Raw genomic sequence first — 24,690 nt, forward strand, 5'->3', positions numbered from 1 at the left:
CTTCCGAACTCTCTCTACAGTCGATGGCCCATTGGAAACTGAACGAAACGTCACTGGAAATCGTTAACAGCACTCGTCTCTACTCGACTGGAAGCAAGCGATCTACCGGCGCATTTTTGTGTGCACACTTGAGTTGACTTTTGTGGTCTCTACGCCATTTTCCGTGAAAAAATCTTATGATGGCTGAGGTGAGCATTAATTTAAGGCAAAGTGACTTTTAATCGTTAGCGAAAGTGTCGGGGCATCATTAAACGGCGCCAGTATACAGTGAAACTGCGGATAGTTCGCGAAAAACGGTGAAATGAAATGAATCTAGTGAGATCGTCCCGAGCCCCCCATGGCAAAGAAAACTGCTCGCGTTCATTTCGCGGTTATCTCGTGATCGTTGATGGTTTTCGCACCAATTCCGACGTACGGAAAGGTCGCCGTTAGGTTTTAAAACGCCGAGAAACTGTAGAAAAGTTTGTTGTGAGGCGCTTCCGTCCCAGAACGGACCACGGTCGTTCGAAAAATGTTGGCTTATTGGAAGTTCGGAGCGTGCAAATAGGTAGTTAGGATTTCTGGCCATACCTGGCCCTAATAGAAAACACAGTTATCGACGTCGAAACATTCCGACGAAGGATTTCCTTACGTGAGCGCCCCAGAAATTTCAAGGACATTTGGGGAGAAGTAGGCTACTCCGTTTGTGGTACGAGGCGGGACTTGTCCGCATTGCGCATTTTCATCCACACGACCGAAATTCGCTGCTCGTGCACGGCGCGACTGTAAGTCTGTGAATACCACCCACTGGACGTGGTGGAGCAGGGAAGCAAACGAGCACCCCTCGGCGGAAGTGAGGAGAGTGTGCCCGCGAAAAGTTTTCCACCGGGCAGCTGCGTGGCCCTCGCGGAAGAACCCAATTTACTCTGCAGTATCTTGCGTTGATTGTAAATTACTCCGTTGTTGACGAAAAATTATCTCGATTAAACTGATTACCGACCCGCGAGTGTTGTTTGATGCCCAACGCTTGGCGCGGAGGCCGAGAACTCGGTGGACGGTTTGCTATCGACGATTTCATGCATTCGTTGGTGGACGAACGCGGCGGGACAGAGGAAAGGTGTTGGCAGCAAGCGAGTGCTATTCTAGTTCGTGCAGAGTCCGGTATTCTATGCGAGAACAGACTTACTGCAACTATGTCCGCGGGAACCTTGCTCTGACCCAGACATTCGAAATTGGGCAGAAGTCCCGCGGCAAACGAATAGTTGGGACTTGCGTTTATGAACGGGAAAATTTTATTGATTGCCTCTACGCCACGTTCCCCGCTGACAGGCCAGATAATCATCTCATCCGCTGGCATAGTGGTTGTAACCTTGCTGCAATCGACTACTCCAGGCTTCTCCGTTCATTCATAAAATACGAGGCAGTGTCGGATCCGTGCAACGTTATATGCATTTGCGTATGCTCCTCCTTGCACGAAGTCGAGGAGCGACGTGTACAAAGCTGCAGCGAACGATATATCGACCCATTTCCCGCCCACGTGTTTCACTGCTCGACGGAGCTTACGCAATGTCATATGTGTTTACTTGGGTGTCGTGCGGGTCGAGAACTACTCTCAGCGTCGCCGTTGGTGCCCATTGGAGCTCCTTGAAACGCTGGATCCCACTGAATTGGTTTGTACTCGTCGCTGCAAAGAGTGAAGTATTTCACTCGCGGTACATTTCGCGTACTCTGACTTCACTACTGCGTGGTCATAGTGGCATTGGAATTTGATAAAACTACATTCTCGTATCGTAGAACTTCCGCAGTTTGTTTTATTATCAATTATCTAGTTGAACGTTGAGGTTACGTGCTGATAAGAGAAGTAAAGTAAACATGACTTCGATGCAGCGAAAACATTCCAAGAGACGACGGGTGGGGGTTCTTCTATGACATTGTGATGCATGCAAATAACATCAGCGAAATCGATAATATTGCCACAGACATTTCTGAGAACATTTACTAGGCTAACTATTGGTACAGTAGCCGCTTGAAAATTAGAACTCGCAGCAATCAGAAAAACTTGGAAATTATAGTGCCCGATAAAAAAATGTTGCACTGCGAGCGTGAAAGAACATCCAAGTTCGAAGGGGTTTTTCGGGTTTATCACGAATCTGTAGAATAAAATTGTGCTCCATGTGAAATTCTTATAGTTCACCCCAGCACAAGTTCTATTCAAAGAATATGGTGAAAAGAAAATTTGAAGTTTTGAGGGAAAAGATACGTGTGTCGAAGATTTGTGTTTTACTAGTAGAGTGTTGGCGAACTATAAAAGACAATGAATGGCGTCTTCTAGTAATGGAGACGAAGATGTTGCATTTGGCTAGTGGCGCGGCATGTTTTGACCACATCCGAAATGAGGATATCCGCGATCGATATGGGGTTGCACCGATCGTGCAAAAACTGCTAGAGAGGCGTCTACGATGGTATGGTCACGTAATTCAGGCTAACGAGAATTCACTTGCCAATATTGGTCTGAACATCGAAGTCAATTTTAAGCGACCAAAAGGCCGGCCGAAACAACGGTGGCTTGATACGCTGGATGGGGATTTAAAAGGCTCGTGATTGCATCCAGATCAGGCATTTGATAAAATAAAATGGCGAAACCGGTCACAATGAGCCTACCCCGCTTGTGAACGGGACAAAGGCTGAAGAAAAAGAAGATGTGAGGAGCGACGTGCGAGTGCATGACAGCTCCGTGTCAAATAGTTAAAAATTCTATTGCCCTCTATTTTTTAGAAAGCGATTTAAATAAATCGGTTTTAATATTTCACGCGAATGTCAATTATTCTCGTTAATTATGGCGTCAGCATCTTATTTGCATGACCTTAGATGCAGTAAATTCCCCTAAAATTGTTAAGTTTGAACTGCAATAACTTTGGCGTTCATGGCTGGATTTCCATGGAATTTGGCCTTTGTTTGTGAAATATAGCCCTCTATGCTGGTTTTTCATCAATTTCTAAAAGTTGGTTGGGTTGGGTAGTTTCCGAAAATGAGTCCCTATCTCACTGTGCGTACATTTTGATTCCTTACTCGGGCACAAATCACGCCAAAGCTAATATCGGTTTCGGCAAGTACTAATCAAGACCTTTTATTTGATACCCCACAAGACTATATCCGGTTAAAAAGAAGTTTAAATCCTCCTTTGCATGTATGGGGAGCCCCCCTTTAAACTCCACCTAAATTTGTGTCACTCGCTGTATGCGTGGAATTTCATTGTTCCCATTTGTCTCCCAAATTTCGTTTGGAGCGGTTGTGGAGAAAAGTACGTGTGACAGACAAACAGTGAATCAATTTTCATAAGGTTTTGTTTTACACAAAACCTTAAGGGATTAGGTGGGTCTCAGAGGTTCAGAAAAAAGGTATTTTTATTATTTTTTTTTTTTTTTTAAATATATATAATCATATATTTTATTTAAACAATTCAGCATATCAAACATACATATTTAAACAATATTTTGTGAAATTTTTATTTAAAAATTCCGAAAACTCAGCCGTTGTTACCTAATCTACCTTAACGTTTCAAAAAAAATTCTCCAGCCGTGGACAGCATAACTCATTATTGGTTCATCTAAAATCAAAAAGCCAAAGAAAATCGTTAGTACATGGATAAATCTCGTAATTGGACGAAGGAAAAAAAAATTGAAATAATATGCAAAAAAAAATTAACCTTACATAGAATCGTCAATTTCGGCATCATAAAGCAAAGTACCTGCTGCTGCGGCAATATCCAGGGCATCCTTTTGCTCTTGGCTGTGATGAATTCTCGCTTCACGAGTCGCAGCGTCAGCGTTCTTTTCGGCAATGAGTATACGGTTCTCATCTTCTTTTCGGGCATACTCGTGGCTTCGTTCGCTCATTTAAATAAACGGCCGTGTGTGGCAGCTCGATGAACGGCATTCGCAACTTCTATGATAACGTCCACTGTGACAACGTCCCTGCTCTAAAACAGAATTCCCTCGGTGATAAGTCCTTGACAATATCCATCGCTTCATGAGCTCCTCGAATATTTTCCACACTATGTCAAGCATACAGAGGGTTCGCTATCCGTTAATTCGCGCAAAAAAGGCGCAATTTAGTGATTTTTTTTTTGTGACGACTCAGTTAATCTATTTATTAAAACCAATGGTACATTCGAAAAATATTGGGTAAAATTTTCATGCAAATATATTGAAAAATAAAACAATGGCAGCATCTCGGAAAATTGCAGTGTCCCTCATAACTCGGTGCTGGATCATATGAAATCAAAAAATAAAAGTGTTTTTAATTAGATGATCGTTTTTCGCATGTAATGCTGGGATATTTTCCGAAATTTCAATTTTTCACTTTTTTGGAACACTTTGAAGTGACAAATGCGATTTTTACGGAAAAGAGTCCACTAATTCATTATAGCAAAATTTAAAAAAAATAATAAATTTGAAAAACAAGCTCTCCAGCATTACCTCGTAAATAATGCACAGAAATAATGTTCAAAATTTCAACAGATCAGTTGTGAGGGGCAACGACTTTGGAAACGTGAGCTATAGAAAAAACGCTTTGAAGTTTTGAACAGTAAAAAAATAATTGGAATAAAATGTTCATAAGCGACTTTTATCGGCTTAGCTCAGGCAGAAATGCCAACCGACGTGGGTACACTATTAAAAACTACAAGCTTCTTCTCGACGCTATTACCAAGATCCGTTTCCCTTTGGAATTTGGGTGAGTGAGGCATGTCCCATGTAAACACCGTGGCATTGAAGTCGATATCAAACTAAGGCCGGCGTCCGAACACGGATTGCAGATATGTCGGCACTGGCTGGAAACGGCGTAGCATGCTGGTGGCTCTTTAACTGTACATTTCGCGTTTTAAAGTAGAATGGACAGATTCCGGATTTAAATCCTATAGAGAATTGAGAGAGAACACCACGAACACACCATACTGAATGCATGACAATCGATATTATCAGAACATGTTACCAGAGTCCATGATCCTATGCTAACTGCTAAATTTTGCTAATCACCGGATGGTGCAAAACTGGTTCAATGCCCCTTGATAAGGCTTATTAACTTTTATGAAGAACCAAAGTGAAAAAATTGTTTTTACTTTTATTAGGCTTTGTTGGTTAAAAAAAAAATAATTTACCAGTTTAATACAGACAGCGCAACAACTACATACCAAGTTATTTTATAGTTTCCTCGAGATTACGAAGAATAAAAAAAAATTCAAATTGCTATGTATAAAAATAAAGGTAGCCCGGGTGTTGAAAGTTCGTTTGGAATTCATTTTTGGGTTGAAAGGAACTTTTTGGTCACTGTGCCGATAGCACTGTCATGAATATGGCCGAGGAAAGCGATGGGAGCATGGAACTGCTCGAACTTCTGGGTCAGGCAGATAATGGCACAATACACAATGTAAGGATTTCTAATTCCTGCAGGAAGTAACGGGAGCTCGGGTCGAGGGATAAACATACGGGTCTCCCAAGCAGAGGCAATTCATTTTACTAATGCTTTAATTAGCTGGACTAAGCAGGATTATTTATTAACCTATCGTTAGAGGCAAAGCGATAGGCTTGTTTTTAAAAGGCCGGCAATGATTTCTTCACGATTGGAAATTAGAAATTAAAAATAGTCAAAACTATTTTTTTTCTAATTTTGGAGCTATTCTCCGGTAAATTCCCGCAGCGTTCATTTCGTCGTTGATTGATTCTCATTTTGGTTTACTTTATTGCAATTTTAGGTTTTAGCTAGAAATTTTCTGTTTTTCTTCCATTGGTCACCATCGGCTTATTGTCAGGGTGTCCACTTGTCAAAAAAAAAACGGGTTGCAATGAACAAGCAAGTGCGATACGTTGAGATTTAGGGGGGTCCCAATATATGTAAAAGGGGGGTGTACAATTTTTTTTCACCAAATATAGTCATGTGGGGTATCAAATGAAAGGTCTTGATTAGTACTTTTCGAGCCATTCTCAGAAACTACCCAACCGAAAATCAGAAAAAAAATTATGAAGCTGCCTCTATGCGGTACCCAGGCCTCAAAATAGTCTCCATATCGATATCCGTTCAAATTAAGTTAATAATAGTATATTACCATATTTTTGGGAAAATTGAGTTAAACCCCCCTTAAGTTTATCTCAGAGTTATAAAAGTTGGTAGAAGTATAAAATATAATATGAAGCATATTATCTCCAAGTTTGATCAAAATCATACTATTAGTCACAAAGTTACAGTAGCTGAAAGTTGTCTTTACCGTGTAAATTTACAACCCGAAGTACTAAATCTGATACGCTAAATGCATATTCTTAACGGGCTACGTACAAATGGGATAGTTCTACACTCAAATATGCTCACAGGAGAAGCAAACAAAACCTTTCATACCTGAAGCGCCCAGCTTCCGGTTTCCCGACTTGTTTGCATGGGTTTTGGAGCGCTATCAGCATCTAGCGATTGTCTTACATTACCCATCTATGACATGTCATTATTCTGTGCAAATACAGGACAGCAAGAAACTACAAAATGTCCATTCAAAGTGCCATATTTTGCTCGTTTCATGAAGAACTCACTTATCAACCTTGTTCATCTTCCCACAATGTTGGAAGTGCCGGGAGACTATCGAATACCTAGTTCCAGAACAACTTGTGCGTTATATTAAATTACTTTGTGTCTCACTGTCCTTATCGATGCTGACAAAAACGCTCACCACTACTTTTTGTTCCTGTCATGGACCCTCTCAAACGGAACATCCAAAGTTCAGGGACCTAAACAATGCTCTACACAGGAATACATTACTGTCTTCTTAGCGTCGCACAACAAAACTGAATAACTCGATGAAAAATCAATGTCGTCTAGCATCCCGTTATGGTACAGTCTACATAGCAAACAGTAAATTACATTATGAAATTCACAGATCAGCGCAGCCTGGATGAAGTAACGCTCCACAATTGGTATCCTTACGATCGATGCATCAAAACTTCTTGGAATTAGCAAACAGATGATAGTAGTAGAGAACACATCCATGTGTTGAGGAAGGATTTCTTTCTTAATATTTTGAACTTTCGGGTCAAAAGACGTCCATCTCACCAAAGAGATAATTGAGGTGTATGAAGAATGATTTCATTGTCTATTAAGGTCTTCTAGCCAACCATTACCACAGACTGTAACGGGAAAAGAGGGCCACTCTGATGAACTCCATATTTTCGTACGTCCACATGATTGAAAACAAAATTACAGCTTGTTTGCAAAAGGCAGCAAAAAACATATTACGTTCGGAATGATTATGATGATAATATTACCAAATAAAACTTTCTTGCTTCAAAAGATTTAAATTTGCCACATTTTATAAAGAATGGTTAATTCTTTCTTCTTCCTCCTAAGTATACCATCCACAAATCTAGCCAAAATTTTTCTTTCTAGTAAAGAAGGTAAAATACCAATACCCATTTAATAGAGTATAAAATCAGAAATATTAGTTTTTAATCATTTTAAATGCTGACGAATCCACCATTAAAATATTTTCAATATGAACTCTGCATTTATCTCCCTATGTTGAAAATTTATGCAATTAAAATGCTGGTTTGGGGTTGGTATAAAATAACTTCACACGACGCTAACCGTTTTTCAGTTGTGTATAGAAAATCGCGCTTTAAAATATAACAAATGTCGTGACATGAACAGTTTCCATAGTTTGCGAATCTCACCTGCACTGTGCGGGAATAGCTGCCAACTTAAAAGCGCATCAGAACCGACCCACATGCCATCTAACATGCATTGAAAAATACATGAATATCTGTAACTATGGGAACCTACTTGGAATTTCCATTAATCGAATGTCTTTCCTTTTATTTTCAGACTTTGGGTGAGACTGTTCACTAGGGCCTAAACTAGAAAAAAAATATTTTTTAAAAGTTCAATAAGAGAAGGGAGCCGCTGAGAATAATATAAAAAGTATTTAAAAGAGTAATAAACCAAAATATTTTAAAACGTGATCGCATGGAAAAATTATTTAAACATTTAATCTAAAAAGTAATTAAAGAAGTATAATAATTTACATTCTGCTTATATACGAAAGATCTGATTGAAGAATTATATTTTCCAAAGAGGTGTGTGTTTATTATTCCCTCGATATCGTAATTTATTCTTTGAGTCATATTGTTATTCCGTTGAACAATTATATCGCCTTTATTTTACTCATGAAAAAAGTATAAGAATCCCGACTAAGTCGAAAGGGGAGAACGTGAAGTGAGATATAAGTGTCTTTATACAAGTCACATACAAAATTGTGCGAAAAGAAACAATAAAAAAAATATCGGGCATTTTTACTTCAAGTTGCATCAACTTATGGCATCTGAAGATATTTCAATTAAATTTCCAATAAGTCAAGATAATTGCAAAACAAATCTTGCTCTTGTCGCTGCTACTCAGATTGACGGCAACCTTGTTGAGGGGCAAAGTAAAGGGCAATCAGCATTCGATCACTTGTTAGACTTGAAGAGAGAGTGCGATTTAGCATTGAGCTCAAGTGACAATCCAACCCCTGCGCCCTTATCAACTGCAGTTGACGCCAAGATGTTTGGCGAAGTGTTCGAGGCATCCAAGAATGGTGAGCTGCACGAGGCTGCCCTGGAAGAGCCTTCTGGATCGTTCTCTGATGGGAATGACCGGAACTGTATGATATGCAAGTATGTTCTAATCAATTGATCTTTCCCTAGATGAAAATCATTAATTGGTAATTTGGACTTTCAGGGGAAGACTAAACTCTCCGCGTGTGCTTTCCTGTTTGCATGTGTTCTGCGAGTCTTGTTTGGACAAGCTGTTAATCGACGAGGCCGGTGACTCGAAGAAAGCTGACTGTATTATTGAATGTCCTACATGCAACCAAACTACTAAGGTAAGAATAAAGCCATGTTAATGAAAAGCGAGAGTAATTGCACAAAAACCAACTTTCTAGCGTAAAGCAATGTAACAATTGAGAGATTCCGATCGAGGCTTACTTTCCCATCTAATTAGACATTTTATTTGCTAAGTAGACAAACTATTTGCCCTACTATCTGAGCACTTAGGAATACCCTTTACTAGTTGTGTAAATTTCAAATAGTGATTTATGCAAGTTTTCATCATTTCCAACAGGTTGGCGCTAAAGGTGCATCTTCGCTCATTTGCGACTATGTTTTCACCAATATTCTCGACTTATCCACCATCGAGCCGGGAATGTTAGCGTGCACCTCATGCAAGAGTAAGGAGAATGCCATTTCTCGTTGCAATGATTGCGCTAACTTTTTGTGCGCTGGTTGTGATAATGCTCACAAGTATATGCGCTGCTTTGAGAATCATGAGGTCGTAAAGTTGGATGATCTTCAAAAATCGTCTGAGAAAGTCGCCATTCATAAACCGCTTTTCTGTAACGTTCATACTAGTGAGAATCTGAAGTATTACTGCTTCAACTGCCATATTCCTGTTTGCAACGATTGTCTCATTGCTGACCATAAGGGGTCTGAACATCACTATGATATTCTAACAAATGCCGAAAAGATTGTTCGTGCCGACATAGAGAACTTAGTGAAAGAAGCTCGATCGAAAGTCAAGTATTGTGATACAGCCGCATCGAATCTCAGCACAGCATTGACGGAGCTTCAGTCACAGCACGATACTGCCCTGGAATTGATTGAGGAGTCTTATCAGAGCTTCAAAGCAGTGCTAGAAAAATGTCGCGAACGAGCATTGAAGGATCTTGCCAAATTGCATTCTGAACGAGAACTGAAAATAATGGACCTCTTACATAACGTCGAAAAGAACGTGGAGCGAATTGACGTGGTGTGCAAGTTTACATCGCGTGTGCTGGAACATGCAAATGCAGTTGAGTTTCTCAGCATGAAAAAACTTCTGAGCACGCAATTCGTTAACCTTATAAATGGAACGCCAAAGGCAGATATAAACTACTCGCTCGAATTCGATTCGAAGTTCGATAAATTTGAGCAATTTGCTCACGAGACATTTGGCCAGTTCCGCACCGAATCAACACCACCAAGTCCAAAAGAAAGCACTCCACCTCCGACTCTACCAGGTCTACCACCCGTATTGAGAACTATGAGTTCGAATAATTCTCAGAGTGCATTGACTGGATCCGTAACCGCAAGCAGTCCTATATCACTACCTACTTCAATGCAATCGTCATTTGATGGGGACATAAACGCATTAGGAACCGGGTTCATTTTGCCGAGTGTTCTCACACCTGACTCACCTCCACAGCCACCCGTCGCGAATTCGATCTCACCCGCAAACCCGCCAATGCCGCCACCAACGATGGTTGGTTCTAATATTCCTGTGTTCAATAGCATTGCGGAATACAATTTGCAAAGACTTGCGAACTTGGCTGAAACTACGCAGGATATAACGGATGCAATTGTATCTTCAACGAACCCGAATCCTCCAACGCAACATATTACCCTAGCCGATTTGATTTCTGGTGACCAGCGGGCTTTAAATAATTTGCAAGCTTTGGCCAAACTGGGACTAAATAACAATGGTAAGTATACCTTATCTTTCATTTTTTGATTATTTGTCAAAGAGCTTGAGTTTTTTTTTGCCTAAATACTTTTCTCAAGTTCTTTGAATATCAAGTACCCGCTTCAGTTCTTGATTTCATTAGTTCGTCTTTTTTTTTCTTGAATTGTATACGATAAAACGTAGACTTTCACACAGATTTATCGACAAATCATCTTTTGGGTCGTGGTCCTTCACCAGGGATCGACAGCCTTCTTACTGATTTTGTTGGGCTCCCACAATCCACATCACCCATTACCTCGATACCGTCTCTTGGTGATGAATTAAGTCTTCCAGGGTTCCCAACAATTGGCGTTCCTGGTAGAACGAAGGCGACACCGATGCAAATTCGATGTAAGTTTGGCTCATTGGGAACATCCAAGGGACAGTTCAATTCACCACACGGCTTCTGTTTGGGCGTCGATGAAGAGATTATTGTAGCCGATACAAACAATCATCGCATCGAAGTATTCGAAAAGAATGGCTCATTCAAATTCCAATTTGGAGTTCCGGGCAAGGAGGAAGGCCAACTCTGGTATCCACGAAAAGTAGCCGTAATGCACACAAATAGCAAATTTGTTGTCTGTGATCGCGGTAATGAGCGTTCACGGATGCAAATATTCTCGAAGAATGGACACTTCATGAAGAAAATTGCCATTCGGTAAATATCTCACTTTATTGGATAGCATTTCACATTACGATTTATTTTCTGTTCACCTTTAGCTATATTGATATCGTGGCTGGACTAGCGGTCACTGCAAAAGGACAAATTGTAGCAGTCGATAGTGTTTCCCCAACAGTCTTTATTATATCAGAGGATGGAGAGCTAGTCCATTGGTTCGATTGCAGTGATTACATGAGGGAGCCATCAGATATCGCTATTCGGGGTAAGTGTTTAATCAAATTTTGTTTTACGTAGGTTTATGGCAAAAACATCCCAACTCATTTTAAGTTTTCCTAGTATTGACACCCAGTTAATCGCGTACCTATTGCAAACGCGAAGATACACACATCGATGAGTTAACCAGTATCGGGAGTTCAGTATTAGCCCATATTTTTTATGTGTCAAAACCAAACATTAAAAGTAATCGTTGGTGCAACAATTTTTGAGCGATAAAGATAACATGGAATAATAACGTTTTTTTTGCGGAAAAATCGCGAAATGCGAATTAAATAGACATCAAGTGTTACTTTATTATAAACAAGTCGGAATACCGGAAGCTCGTGCTTCGGGTATAAAGGTTTTGTGTTCATCTTATCTAAGAAATTTCAACGCACATTTTTCTATCCGTATACAGCTACAAAACTACGAGACATACGTACATATTACAGCCGTAGATGTTACGCTCACCCTAAACAAACAAACTGCCTATTTTCGAATACTGTACACATATTGGCACGTATATAAATTGATCGTACCCATATTTCCGATTTACTTCTTATATCTATCTGAATTAGGCTCTACCCGCAAAGTTCATTAGCACGCATATACTATATACCTACAGACACACATGTCTCGTTGGAATAATTGATATTCATATACAAATAATTAAAGAACTAAAACAAAATAATTCTTTTCCATCCAATTCATAAGAACTTACTTCGTTGTTGTATTGACGAATTGATATGTGATGATGACGTCATCAGGTTGTAGAGTGCACGAAATTCATAAAAAATTGTAAAGTTTCACCCCCTATAACTTTGTTAATAATAGTTGGATTTTCTTCAAACTTGACCAAATTGTACATTATTTTCTTCATTATACCCATGCCAAATTTTGTACTTCTGGGACGAACATAAGGGGGGTGCCGGGTAAATTTCTAAAATGTGGAAATATACTATTATTAACTTTATTTGTGCAGATATCGGAACCGGATATATTTTGAGGCCTAGATTTCGTAGAGATGCACTACTGCGATTTTTTTCAGATTTTTCGGTTGGATAGGTTCTGAGAACGAGACCTGTTACACTTTTTGGGGGTCATATTTTGAGCTCTCACTCTCCTATGTTTCACCCACTATCAAATATTGAACCAGTTTCGAAAAGTACTAATTGAGACCTTTCATTTGATATCCCACATGGCCACATTTTATGAAAAAAAATTTTGCACCCTCCTCTCACATGTATGGAGAGCCCCCTTAAACTTAACACAAAATGGCGTCAGTTGCTGCATGTAAAGGGAACTACAGATCACATATTCCTGCCGATTTTCGTGACAATCGGTTCAGCCGTTTCCGAATAAATCTGCTGTGACAGACAGACAGACATCGAATCGATTCTAATAAGGTTTTGTTTCACACAAAACCTTAAAAACATCAAATTTGTTTGCCCAGATATCGGAATGACCACCATGAACCCACTCTTGCACGTCCCCTCTGTGCTAATCTTGTCAGGTTAAGTATATACGATGTACTTGTCATCTCTATATATAGCGCGCCGTAGCAAAAGAAATTCTACTATTGGTCATAGAAGCAAAAGCAAAAGTATACTTCATCACGAAAGAGTTTGCAGCTTGTCTTTTGAAAGTCGGGTTGAGGGGTTTTAACGATGACCTTCTCATCCCTCATGAGGAGCAACTGAACGAACAGGTTCAATAACCACTTCACCACGATTCTGAATCCTATAACTTCGATCAAATTTCCACCTCCCATTTATTCCAGCAAGCCATCATAATACGTGGATATGAAGTGCTTCTCTGAACAGAAGTGAAATTATCTTCACCATCAACGTGCTCTAAACGAGTTAGGCCACCGGTCTGGATGTTCTGCTTGTCAAACTTTTTATTGTCATTTCTGCAGTGTTTTTACTTGTATGCAATCATAAATACTAAGAATCTGCGGCGGATTAGGAGGCGTTTGGGTACTTTTTGCTGTTCGAAAAATACCAGATGCGCATGTGAAACAGCTGTTCATCCAAAGACGTCTTTAGTTACGCGAGCCGGATTACCAATAGCTTTTTTTCCAAACTGCGTTGACATGTATCAACGAGCTTCGCATGAAATATTGTTAGTAACATTCTACAACGAAGTTCAGTTTTTTATAAAATGTATGATCTCGAGCCTGACAGCGTGGACTTACGACAATCATTAAGTTTCTGCTTCCTACTAAAGAAAAGTGCAGCGGAATGATGATTATATGCCGGGTTGCTTAGTGTGGAATCATCACCTGACTGAAAAGCAAATGGAGAACAGGAGGAACACATCAGAAATACTTTTTTCACAATGTAACAAAAAGAGTTTCCTCTATCGAATAGTGACGGGAACAAAACATGATGGTCAATGGTGGACAACCAACAACAAGCCTACTAAAGCCTGGCGAAACGATAAATGCTGACCGTTGCTGATTGCAATGATCAACCTTTGGTCGAAAAACAATCAAAATGAACCGCAAGACATGGAAAAGTAGTTACATGGTGATACATGACCACATATGGACAGCCCGTCAAAGATCGGATGGTAACTTTAGGTTCTCTCCGACTATCATTTCTTTACTTCAATTGGGCATAACTTACGAATCGCTACTTCGAAAATTACGAGGAAGTCGAAAATAGGCTTGACGAATGGTTGATCCGACAAACATTTTTTTTTTTAGTGGTAGGATATAGTGACATTAATTCTTGCAAAAAAGGCATAACTTCGTTATTCTTTTACGGCGGAGTTATAATCTATTCCAACCAATAGTGCATAGGGTAAATACTGCAAAATAAGAAATATTAGCAAATTCGAAAAAAGCTCTCCATCGCTACCTCATAAGCTATGTACAGAAATAGTGTTCAAAATTTCAAAAAGATCGGTGCAGTAATTTTGGAGTTATGAGGGGCACCGACTTTGAAAACGTGAGTTGTGGGGGAAAACACTTTGAAGTTTTGAACACTCAAAAATTGGAATAAAACTTGTATAAGCGATTGAAATAATAAAAACTTGTTGTTTCTTTTTCGTTGGTGTGGGTATTTATTCTTGCAAATACCGATATTTCGGGAACCACTTGTTCCCTTCATCAGTGCAAACAAGTTGAACTGTTTGCATTTTCTCTTAGCTTTAGGGGGAAGTTCAACATATATGCGAAAGAGGGAAGCAAGTTTTTTTCACAAAAAAAGTCATGTAGGGAATCAAATGAAAGGGCTCCATTAGTACTTTTCGGAAATTATCTTATTCTGAGATTGGGTGGAGAACAGGGGAATCATCATCATCAACGGCGTAACAACCAGTATCCGGTCTAGGCCTGCCTTAATAAAGAACTGCAGATATCCCGCTTTTGCGCCGAGGTCCACCAAGTCGATATCCCTAAAAGCTGTCTGGCGTCCTGATTTACGGCATCGCTACATCTCAAGCAGAATTGCCCTTATAGACTTTCCAAGCTGGATCATCCTCATCCATAAGGATTAAGTGACCCGCCCACCGTAACCTATTGAGCCGGATTTTATCCACAATCTGACGGTGATGATATCGCCTATAGGTTTCGTCGTTATGTAGGCTACGGAATCGTACATCCTCGTTTAGGGGGCCAAACATTCTTCGGAGGATTCTTCTCTCGAACGCGGCCAAGAGTTCGCAATTTTTCTTGCTAAGAACCCAAGTCTCCGAGGAATACATGAGGACTGGCAGCTAAAAGACTGTAAGCTAAAATAGGCTCTGTTGGCTGCCAACAACCGTGCGAGGATTTCGTCATAGTAACTGTTATCGGTTGTGATTTTCGACCCTAGATACTAGAAATTATCAACGGTCTCAAATATATTTAGTATAAATAATAATAATAATCGTTGGCGCAACAATCCATGTTGGGTCAGGGCCTTGAAGTGTGTTAGAGCACTTCATTCAAGACCGTAACGGTACACTAGGAGACAATGTGGTCAGCATTGTGCTTCGTATTTATTAGTAGTATTAGTATTTAGTATAAATCCTGTTATTATTTAGGTAAAAAACGAAATTGCAACTAACAAGCTTCCCTAGGTGGAAATTTAGTCCCTCACCCGTTCCTCTTCATTCCTTAGTGCCACGAACTCGTGCTCAATTCTACGAGAGGGGTTTGGTCTATATAGCCGCGTTTCTGTTGCTTCCCTGTTCAGCCCATTGGCTGTCTTATTGCCGTCTGATCCAATATGGCCTGGAAATGAAAAGTATACAGACCTTGTGCGAGTGAAACACAGAGGAGTTCACATGGTTGGTCGTAAGTGCCTTGATAGATTTGAGGTTAAAAGGACATATCATCTGTGTACGACGTATATTTCTACCAGGAATATATTGGGCTGCAGACCCATTGGTTTGAAATAAATTTTCCCTGAACCAATGACCCTTGCGCTTTCTTCCTTTGTCGCGGCTGCAGGATGACATAAACACTAGAAATAGCATTAAGTATTAACATTTGATTGCTGCAGAACAATTATTCATGGCTGTCACATTTTTATTACAGATAATGACTTCTACGTATGCGACTTCAAAGGCCACTGTGTCGCAGTATTCAAAGACGATGGAACGTTCCAATACAGAATTGGCAATGAAAAGGTAACCTGCTTTCCGAATGGAATTGATATATCAAATGCTGGCGATATCTTGATTGGCGACTCACACGGTAATCGCTTCCATGTTGCTTGTTTTTCGCGTGAAGGCATTTTGCAATCGGAATTCGAATGTCCACATGTTAAGGTAAGAGATCAGACAAGTGATGTTTTTTATTCGGCGGAGCCAAATTGAGAAATGACTGTTGTGCTGGAGAATAATAAAATACATGAATATATTGCAAGCAGTGCGACATGTGGCGAAGTATAATAACGAAAGGCTAACTTGAGTGCGCATCTGACAAATTTTATTGCATAACTATTAACAAGGTTGAACATATAACGGGAAAGTTTGTCGCATCTCGTATTGCTTGCAATAAATTCTCAAGAAGGCCGTGATTCACTCAAAATTCCCATAATTTAGGTTTCTCGATGCTGCGGTTTAAAGATAACATCAGAAGGCTATGTCGTAACTCTAGCCAAAAATAACCATCATGTTTTAGTGCTCAATACTCTTTACGTTCACTGATCGATAACGAAAACGAGAAAAGCAAGAATGTTCAAAACCAAATCTTAGACAGAATTTAAATGGAGCGAAAGTGAAAAGAAACAAGCTAAGTCTACCTACAGGGCTACCACAAATCGCTGGAAGAGGAGAGACAATGAAAAAGCAACAGAAAAACAAGAAATATTTTTTGATCTCTTTCGTGTTTTTTTTTATTATTTACATTTACAGAATAACGAAAAGCAAAGAAAACACAAAAAAAAAATATTTTTCCTAGTTATTAGTAATGTTTCGCGTTTTACATTTTACATTTACATTTTACATTTTTTTTTTTCTTTTACATATACAACTTTATATAACGAGTGTTGACACGATGCTGTTATATATTCCTCTTTCCTTTTTTATCGACTATAATGTAAGGCTGGTTATCCAAGACAATTATTATGTTACTATTTTAATTATTAATTTTATTATTGCAAATTTTCTTTTAATTGTTCTCTTTTTAAAATGCCACACATTTTTTAGTTGTATTTCACCATCTATACATTTTTTACAAACTTCTTTATATAAACTGAAAATACCCACTAAAAAATGAACAAAAATCAGTTTTTTTCTGATTTTTTCCAAGAACAGAGCTTTATCGGGAATTTTTTTTTATATTTTATTAATAAACAAGTCATTTTTGTATTTTTTCCTAGACTTTAATATTTTTGTTAAATAATTATTACTATGTGTTGCTATGCGAGTGTATGTTATATGGTTTTGTTAAACAAAACGATTATAAATGTAGCAGATAACTAGCAGTGAGAGTTCAGGTTAACGATTTTGATATAGACAGAGGAGGGAACAGGCGAACTTGCGGTTTTTGAATATATTTTTTGTTTTGTTTCACCCTTTTGTTTTGAATCTCTATTTAAAAAGCAAAAAATTGTTATTTGAATTTCCGCATTTTTAATATTAACTTTTTTATCATGTGATTAAGGTTTCTTTAATTTAGCTTCTAAAAATGCTTTTAAGAGCAAACTAAGATACCGGGCGGTGTTTTTTAAGATTCAGCCCCTTTTCTTTACAATCGGATTGATTCACTTCACCTCATTTCAGTGTTACTTATATACTGCAACAAAAAAGGTTCTTTCTAGACATATGTAGGGACTTGGTACGACAAAATCTTTCCATTAAGATCCCAAGTTTGTTAGTGATAGCTTCATAGTTGACATCCGTTATCAATGTTTCAGATATTTTCTCATTCACCGTGTATCTTAGTTTATTTTATGTGAATGTTTGTGATGATTATGGGAGGAGAAATACTTGCAAAACATTTTTGAAAGATCGCAGCTTTCCCCATTTAAACCAAAAATGTTCGGATTCCCCGCAAATGGTGAAACATTTTATCTGAATTAAAGTAGAGTAGTTCGTGTTGCCTATCTGCGTTTGTCTGTTGTCAAAAATGTTTTGCGATTTTTTTACTACCGGAAATAGGGACTATAAAAAAAATCTTTAAAGTGCAGTTTTTACATTTCCCCACTCATTTATTTTTCAATTATATGTAATAATCATGCATTTAAAAATAATTTTTCTTTATCAAAATAAAAAGCAACAAACACAAAAAATCGTAACAATATCCAAAGGTATATATTTGATGATATTTTTGCCTTAAAAGTCTATAAAATCTAAGCATATATTTAAATTTACCTAGTATTAAAAGTTAAAGTAGAAAGAGAAAAAAAATGAAAAAAAAATTAGGTGTACGAATTTAGCGGAAAAGAGAAACCTCTGAATTAAGGATGGAGATGATTTTTTGAACTGAAAAATTGACGAACAATCTTGAATCTCAAGCGAAAGTGGTGTATAAGTTCCTCAAGAATTTTTTTGTAATCTACTCTATAGTTTTATTAAGACAAATCACTTCAACATTTCAAAAAGTCAATGTTTGTCTTGATTCCCGGTTCATTGTGTAGTTACGAGTCGATTAAAAGCAGTGGCTTTAGTAGATTTGGCAATTGGACTTGGTTCACAATAATATCTTGTTCTCCAGAACAAGCAACTCAACTGTTGTAAATTGCTCCCGGAGCTCCCTGGAGATAATAATTATTTTTTCCGCACAAGTGGTTGCATATCGAAAGTACCTTTGAGCTTGGCCTTATTTTGCCGTATATTTGCTATGTTCCACTTATATTCGCAGCTTCGACCAATTTTCACTAGATTGCCTGCGACCCCCAAAACAGTTCGATTGCTTACTGCGACCGTAATAGATTGGGTGCTATATCTAATTGCATCGGGTCGCGAGTCAGAATGGTTTAAGATATTTGATCACATTTGGTTCATACAGAATAAGATTGCACACAAAATAAGGCTACTAAATGCGGCGATTTGACAGTGAGGATGTTCGATTTACGCAAAACAATTTCGTCATAATTGCTTTGTACCGCATGGCAGCTTTGCTCATATCCGCAATTTCAACAAGTTTGAATGTCGATACTTTTCCTCGTTACGACAAATACTTTGCTTAGCGTTCCTGGAAACGTTTTGTGTTGTTCCTCTAGTTATTCAATTTGAGTCTGCTCTGTTCCCGAGCCACTGCTTTTCCTACGAATTCGCGTCATTTTAATTTAATATTGCACATATCAAATAGTACGTCAATTTTCCTTAAAATATAAAAGTAATAAGAACAGATAATAAAATTATATAATTAGACTTATTTTTTAAACGGTTTTCACTAAATTTTGCAAGATAAAGAGCAAGGAAAATAAATAGTGCCATTATGATTTAATTCGACATATACGTTTCTAAGAATTGTAACAGGTTATTGAGACATTTAAAGTAGATTATAAGACTTGAGTATGATAGTTGTATATTTTTCCTTTAGGAGTAGTCCATGAGACATTATTGATAACATGTATTTTTGAAAAAAAGCAGATATAAGAAATTTATTCAGACGAAAAAAAGAAAACACTATATCCATCTTCCCAATATTTTTCTCATGCGAAACGTGCTTTTTACTTTATTGAATGAAACTTTTTATATAAGTATTTACATACATAACAATAAAGTGAAACAATACATATTTTTCAAGTGGATAAGATCTGACCAAATTCGATAACTTGAAAAAAATATACTTACAAGCAATATTTACACAAAATACGAAAGCTAGCATCTGGCGATTGCATGCAATTTTAATAATGAAATCTTAAGTGTAGAGAAAACGACAGATTATATCTCATTTTCCTTTTTGAAATCAAATCAATCGGCCTTGCGGTGGTATCTCTTTATTTATGCTAGTTTAGGATTTGAATATTTCAGAAATATTGCTGGGATAGATCTTATCTACAAAGTCCTCATTTCTTCGGTTTTGTTCAGCTAGTTACAGAAAAAAATAACTAAACAGTGGAGGAAAACGTTGGAAAAGCAATTATATCGGGAAATGGAGTGAAGTAATTAAATCAGTCGAATTTTATTCTAAGTGTCGTACGAAAACATGTAGGCGTAAAAGAGCAAGCACATTACTGAAGAAAAGTTGTTATTTCAATATACAAAAGCTGATATATCTTCATATATGTATTTAAAATGTATATTGGCAATGGTTACTTAATGATATATTCCGTGGTCGTCGTTATGAGGTGGGCAAGTGTATCTTTTGGAAATATAGAAGGTTCTCATAAACAAATGTAATTCCATGGAGTAAGAAACTCTGCACTCTCCTATTTTAAATCCAATCACTTGTTCGATTCATTGAGTGCTATTAGACATGGTAATCATAAGTGGGACTTTGTAAAGTATGACTGTATCTAAAACTGCTTATTTAACTTCTAATGGAAGTCCTAGGCAAAAAAATCAAGTCAGTGTTATTTCCGGATAAAAATTCCGCAGATTTTGCTCTGAAATTGAATTCTTTTGATGGTCGTCTGTCGGGCACTTAGCTCCCTACTTAGCAGCACTTGTTTCTTTAAGGCTTAGAGTGCAGACGAGAATCTTTATATGAATTAGAATGAAGCAGTCAAGTTGTATATAAACTTTCCACTTAACTGTAGCTGCTTCCAGCATTTGAACGTTGGAGACTTGCGCGGTTTATGAGAATCTTCTTGTACATATCTTGCCGCGAACACTCAAAATGTATATAAAAAAATAACTACCTAGCAAAAACAGTTGCTTCCTTTTTACCTTTTAAACATTAGTAATGAATTTATTTTGAAAATTTGTCATTTTGTTTTCAATTTTTACAATTTTTTCTCTATGACGTATATATTTTTTTCGTTCGTGTAGATGTGAAATCTTACCATGCCTGTGATAATATATTCTTTGTTCATTTTTTCGATTCGGATTAAAGAAGATAAAAGTAATATATTAATGAATATTTTCTCTTGTATTAGTCAATCGTTCGTCGTTAGTTCATTTTTTATTATGTAAATTATTCACGAAGGAAGATGATATCATGCGATTAACTTTTTGAAGAATGAATACTTTTTTTTTAAACTACACGCAAACATATACATGCATACATACACACGCAGAATATAAGATACATAGAATACTGAATAAACACGAAACGAATTTGAGGCTCAAAAAACGATATGTTAATAAACCTATATTTGATAAGTGTAATGAATATTAGCAGCAACAGGGCTTTAATGTTGATTTAATTGTAAGCTAGTTACTGTGAGATTTTGTGAGGAAACTGAAGCAATCGCTTGTGCTTTTGGAGCATATTTATTAGACTTTTCGGTATTTCAAAATGGTGATTTGTCAAAATTTTGAATAATTTCATTGGGGTGGATGCTTCACACTGTTCTCAATTGAATTTGAAGATTCAGGTATTCATTGAGCATTCTCAACGCATAGTTGACAGCTGGTACATTGGGATATCAATAAAAGCGATTAGTTTGAAAGCGCTGCTTGTAAAAGTAAGATATTCCGCAGCCAGCAGAACAATGAGCAAGATCATCTTCTGATCAAACAAATCTGCATACATATATAGTGTTCTTTTTACTTTAATGTACATAAATAGTTGCTATTCTAACTGAATACCTTCGTCCGATGTGAGACATCGAACAGATTCCTGAATGTGAAACATAATCTAGCCACGAGAAATTCACAGAATTCCATATATGCTTCAGATAATTTTCCGTTCAATTATCTCTCAGTTGCTACATATTCTTCGAATTATACATATACATTAAGTTTTAGCAAAAAATTTACCTTTCTAGGCTGCAATTCTTTTCGAGGCGAAAATTTTTTGAAATTCCAATTTTTCTTATAACCCCACCCACTAAACGCTATGCCATTTATCCAATGATATACTAATATGAGTAAACATTTTACGGTTATTGTAGAGGTAACTAGACATATGAGTAGTTGTAAATAAGATATAATCTTACGTCAATGTCTAACAAGATTTTTGTTAGATATGCATTTTATAGCATTCATTTTTTCATTTACACAAATTTTTCAAGGTGAAGTTGTAAATATGATAAACTCAATGCTCATGCATAATATATTATGTAATGGAAGAGTTTTTCGATCATCTATTATACACATGAAATGCACAGAAATCTTCAAGTATGTAACAAAATTGAGAAGTAACAAATTAAGTGTGGCCACTAAATAAAATGCTGAAATTGCAATTCGGCGAAAAATAATCAGAATGCATTAGGATTGTGTATTTACATATTAAGGAAATTCTCTCCTCTTATTTTTCAAACATTTAAGCGGCTAACATATATCATAAACAAAATAATATATTTATGAAATCAAGTAAAAAATTGAATCAAAAAAGCGAAAAAAAACAATTACCATGTATATTTACATTAAAAATGAAAATTAAAAAAAAAAAAATTGAGGTATTGTGATAGATTTTTTTTGATGATTTTTACAAATTAAACCCAGTAGGACATGTACAAACTAAAACAAAAAAAATAGATACTCCATATTGCCATTATTTTTATTGATAAATATACAACAAAAACACGACAAAAATGCTTTTTATTTTTGGCGATTTAAATATAAAAAGTATATTATATATTAAAAATAAAATATATATTATAAATATATATACACTATATATTTATACAAAATTATATATACGAGCATTAACGAGAAAACTATATACATATTTTACCTTTGCGCAAGTATATAAAAATGTGAAGATAAATTCAATATGATGGAACAATCTGTTTACGAAGACAGCGTCGACATTAATTTGTGTTATTAGCTAAATAACTAAAACTCAAGTAATATAAATATATACCTGCAATGTGTTGAATACAAAATATTGGCGAAAGAAAAAATTCAAATCATGAAATGGAAAAGATTCTAAAACATTATACTGATGATGGTATTTGACTTTATAGAGTTGCTTGTATATTGTTAATTATTCTTAAGTGTATATCAGGCTTAAAAAATCCATCATCGTAAGTTTAGGATACCACGAATACTTTATCTTCGTTTATTTGTTGCTAAATATATTTTATTTTTGGTTTTCATTTTTATTACTACTTTTATTTCAAAACTGGCAAGAAGAAAAAACACATTTAATTGACTCCTCTGCATGTGCTGCAGATTTTGCGAATGAAAGACATGAACATATCAGCTGAAAAGTGAGTAGCCATGGATAATTTTACCTTTACACGTTGCATTTTTTCGTGAGACCGGAGGCAGAAGAATGCCCCTTGAAGCATTATCTAGCGTATGCAAGCTGAAATCTATTTAAGGATTTCATCTCAATTTCAGATAGTAATATGCTCTCTGGAAGAAAGTTTATCAATTACGCGCTTATTTTTTACATTATTTCACATTAGGACAATCTGGTGAGAAAAGAACAAAAAGTTGTGTTCAATAATCTTTTATAAAATTCTAAGCTTTTTAGCATTTCTTCAAAAATAGTTTCAAAGCTTCCATATCCATTTAACCTTCAGGAGAATTCGTTTCTACTGTTTTTTTCTTCAGTACACGCCACATAACTAATTTGGACTCTGTTTTTTTACAGATGAGATTTGCTTAGGACATTCTGCCTCTTCACAGCTAAATAGTAGTATTCTTACCATTTCTCACCTCAAATTTTGTAATCTCTTTGTAACTGTATTTTTAACGATGGATCGTGAATTGTTCCTCAACGCAAATTCACTGTGCTTTTTGGTGCTGTATGCTTGCCTTAAGTTCTCTATTCTGACGGAGTTGACTCTCCTCTTTTTTTCCGCAATGTTTCTGATTATACGTTCATCCACAAACTTCTAGTTTCAAAACATTTCTGATAGAATTTATCAGACTATATTCGATTTGTAGCCTTCTTGGAAGTGAACACTATTTTATGTAATCTACGCCACTTAAGCATCGATAGGGCTATTGCTTCCTACTTTTTTTGGCAAAATTTTGGCCAGCGAACGCTGATTTGATCTGGAAATTATTTCCAGTGTCGCAGCAACAAATAGGCGTTATGCTCTTATCTCTCATTCGTAATAACACTTTACATCTATGATGAATTTATTTTACGTTACGATTCGATGTTGTCTTATAAACAATGAATACAATGCGGCAGAAAAGGTAATCAGCAAAAAATACGACATTCAAACGTTGCAACATGCATGTACACTTTATTCCTAATTATAAGTCCAAATGAAAAATATAGGTAAATCAAATTCCAAACACATTTTATTAAAATGGAATAAAAAATTATAGGAGCATTTGTAAACACGAAAATTTGTTATTTCTTTTTTGGATGGCTGTTTATCATTAGGCATAAGGATGAAAACATATACAAGTTATGAATTTTGTTTGATGGATAGGTGAGACAATACGTATTTATCAAATTCAACGTTGAAAGTATGAAAACCTTAACATATAACTATTATATACAAAAGGTTTTTCTAAATGAAAGCCAGAAACAAAAGGAATATTGGGTCAAATATATCGTGTATGCATGCAACATGTTGAAAACCATGATGTTTCTCATTTGCATACATATTTGGAACAAAAAACATCAAGGCACTTAGGGTACACCCTCATATGTAAACACGACCTAGAATTTTCTTTTAACACATGCAAGAAATACTCTACACACAAATATGAACTCTCTAGATAATGCCGACTCTGAAACACTTTGCAGAGTGGACAAAATTCAAAATAAAGTAATAATTGTAAAATACTTCTGCCTTCTTTACAATACAAAAGAC

At 36.7% G+C, this 24,690-nt stretch overlaps 1 protein-coding gene across 3 annotated transcripts; it reads left to right on the forward strand.

Annotated features, from left to right (window-relative positions):
• Nucleotides 1-48: 48 nt before the first annotated feature.
• LOC119657451 (B-box type zinc finger protein ncl-1) lies at nt 49-23,008 on the forward strand. 3 transcript variants are annotated; one of them, XM_038064363.1, is made up of 8 exons: nt 49-188; nt 7,840-8,669; nt 8,734-8,878; nt 9,118-10,513; nt 10,678-11,191; nt 11,254-11,417; nt 15,939-16,171; nt 16,448-23,008. In XM_038064363.1, exons 2-8 carry the CDS (start codon nt 8,329-8,331, stop codon nt 16,550-16,552), a joined length of 2,898 nt encoding a protein of 965 aa, XP_037920291.1. In that variant the 5' UTR covers nt 49-188; nt 7,840-8,328; the 3' UTR covers nt 16,553-23,008. The 3 variants fall into 3 exon arrangements, with proteins under 3 accessions (XP_037920291.1, XP_037920293.1, XP_037920292.1); XM_038064365.1 differs by having other exon boundaries at nt 10,690-11,191; XM_038064364.1 differs by lacking the exon at nt 49-188 and adding an exon at nt 349-547.
• The last annotated feature ends 1,682 nt before the right edge of the window (nt 23,009-24,690 follow it).

The sequence above is a fragment of the Hermetia illucens genome, chromosome 5 (genome assembly GCF_905115235.1).
Source record: "Hermetia illucens chromosome 5, iHerIll2.2.curated.20191125, whole genome shotgun sequence".
Lineage (NCBI taxonomy): Eukaryota > Metazoa > Arthropoda > Insecta > Diptera > Stratiomyidae > Hermetia > Hermetia illucens.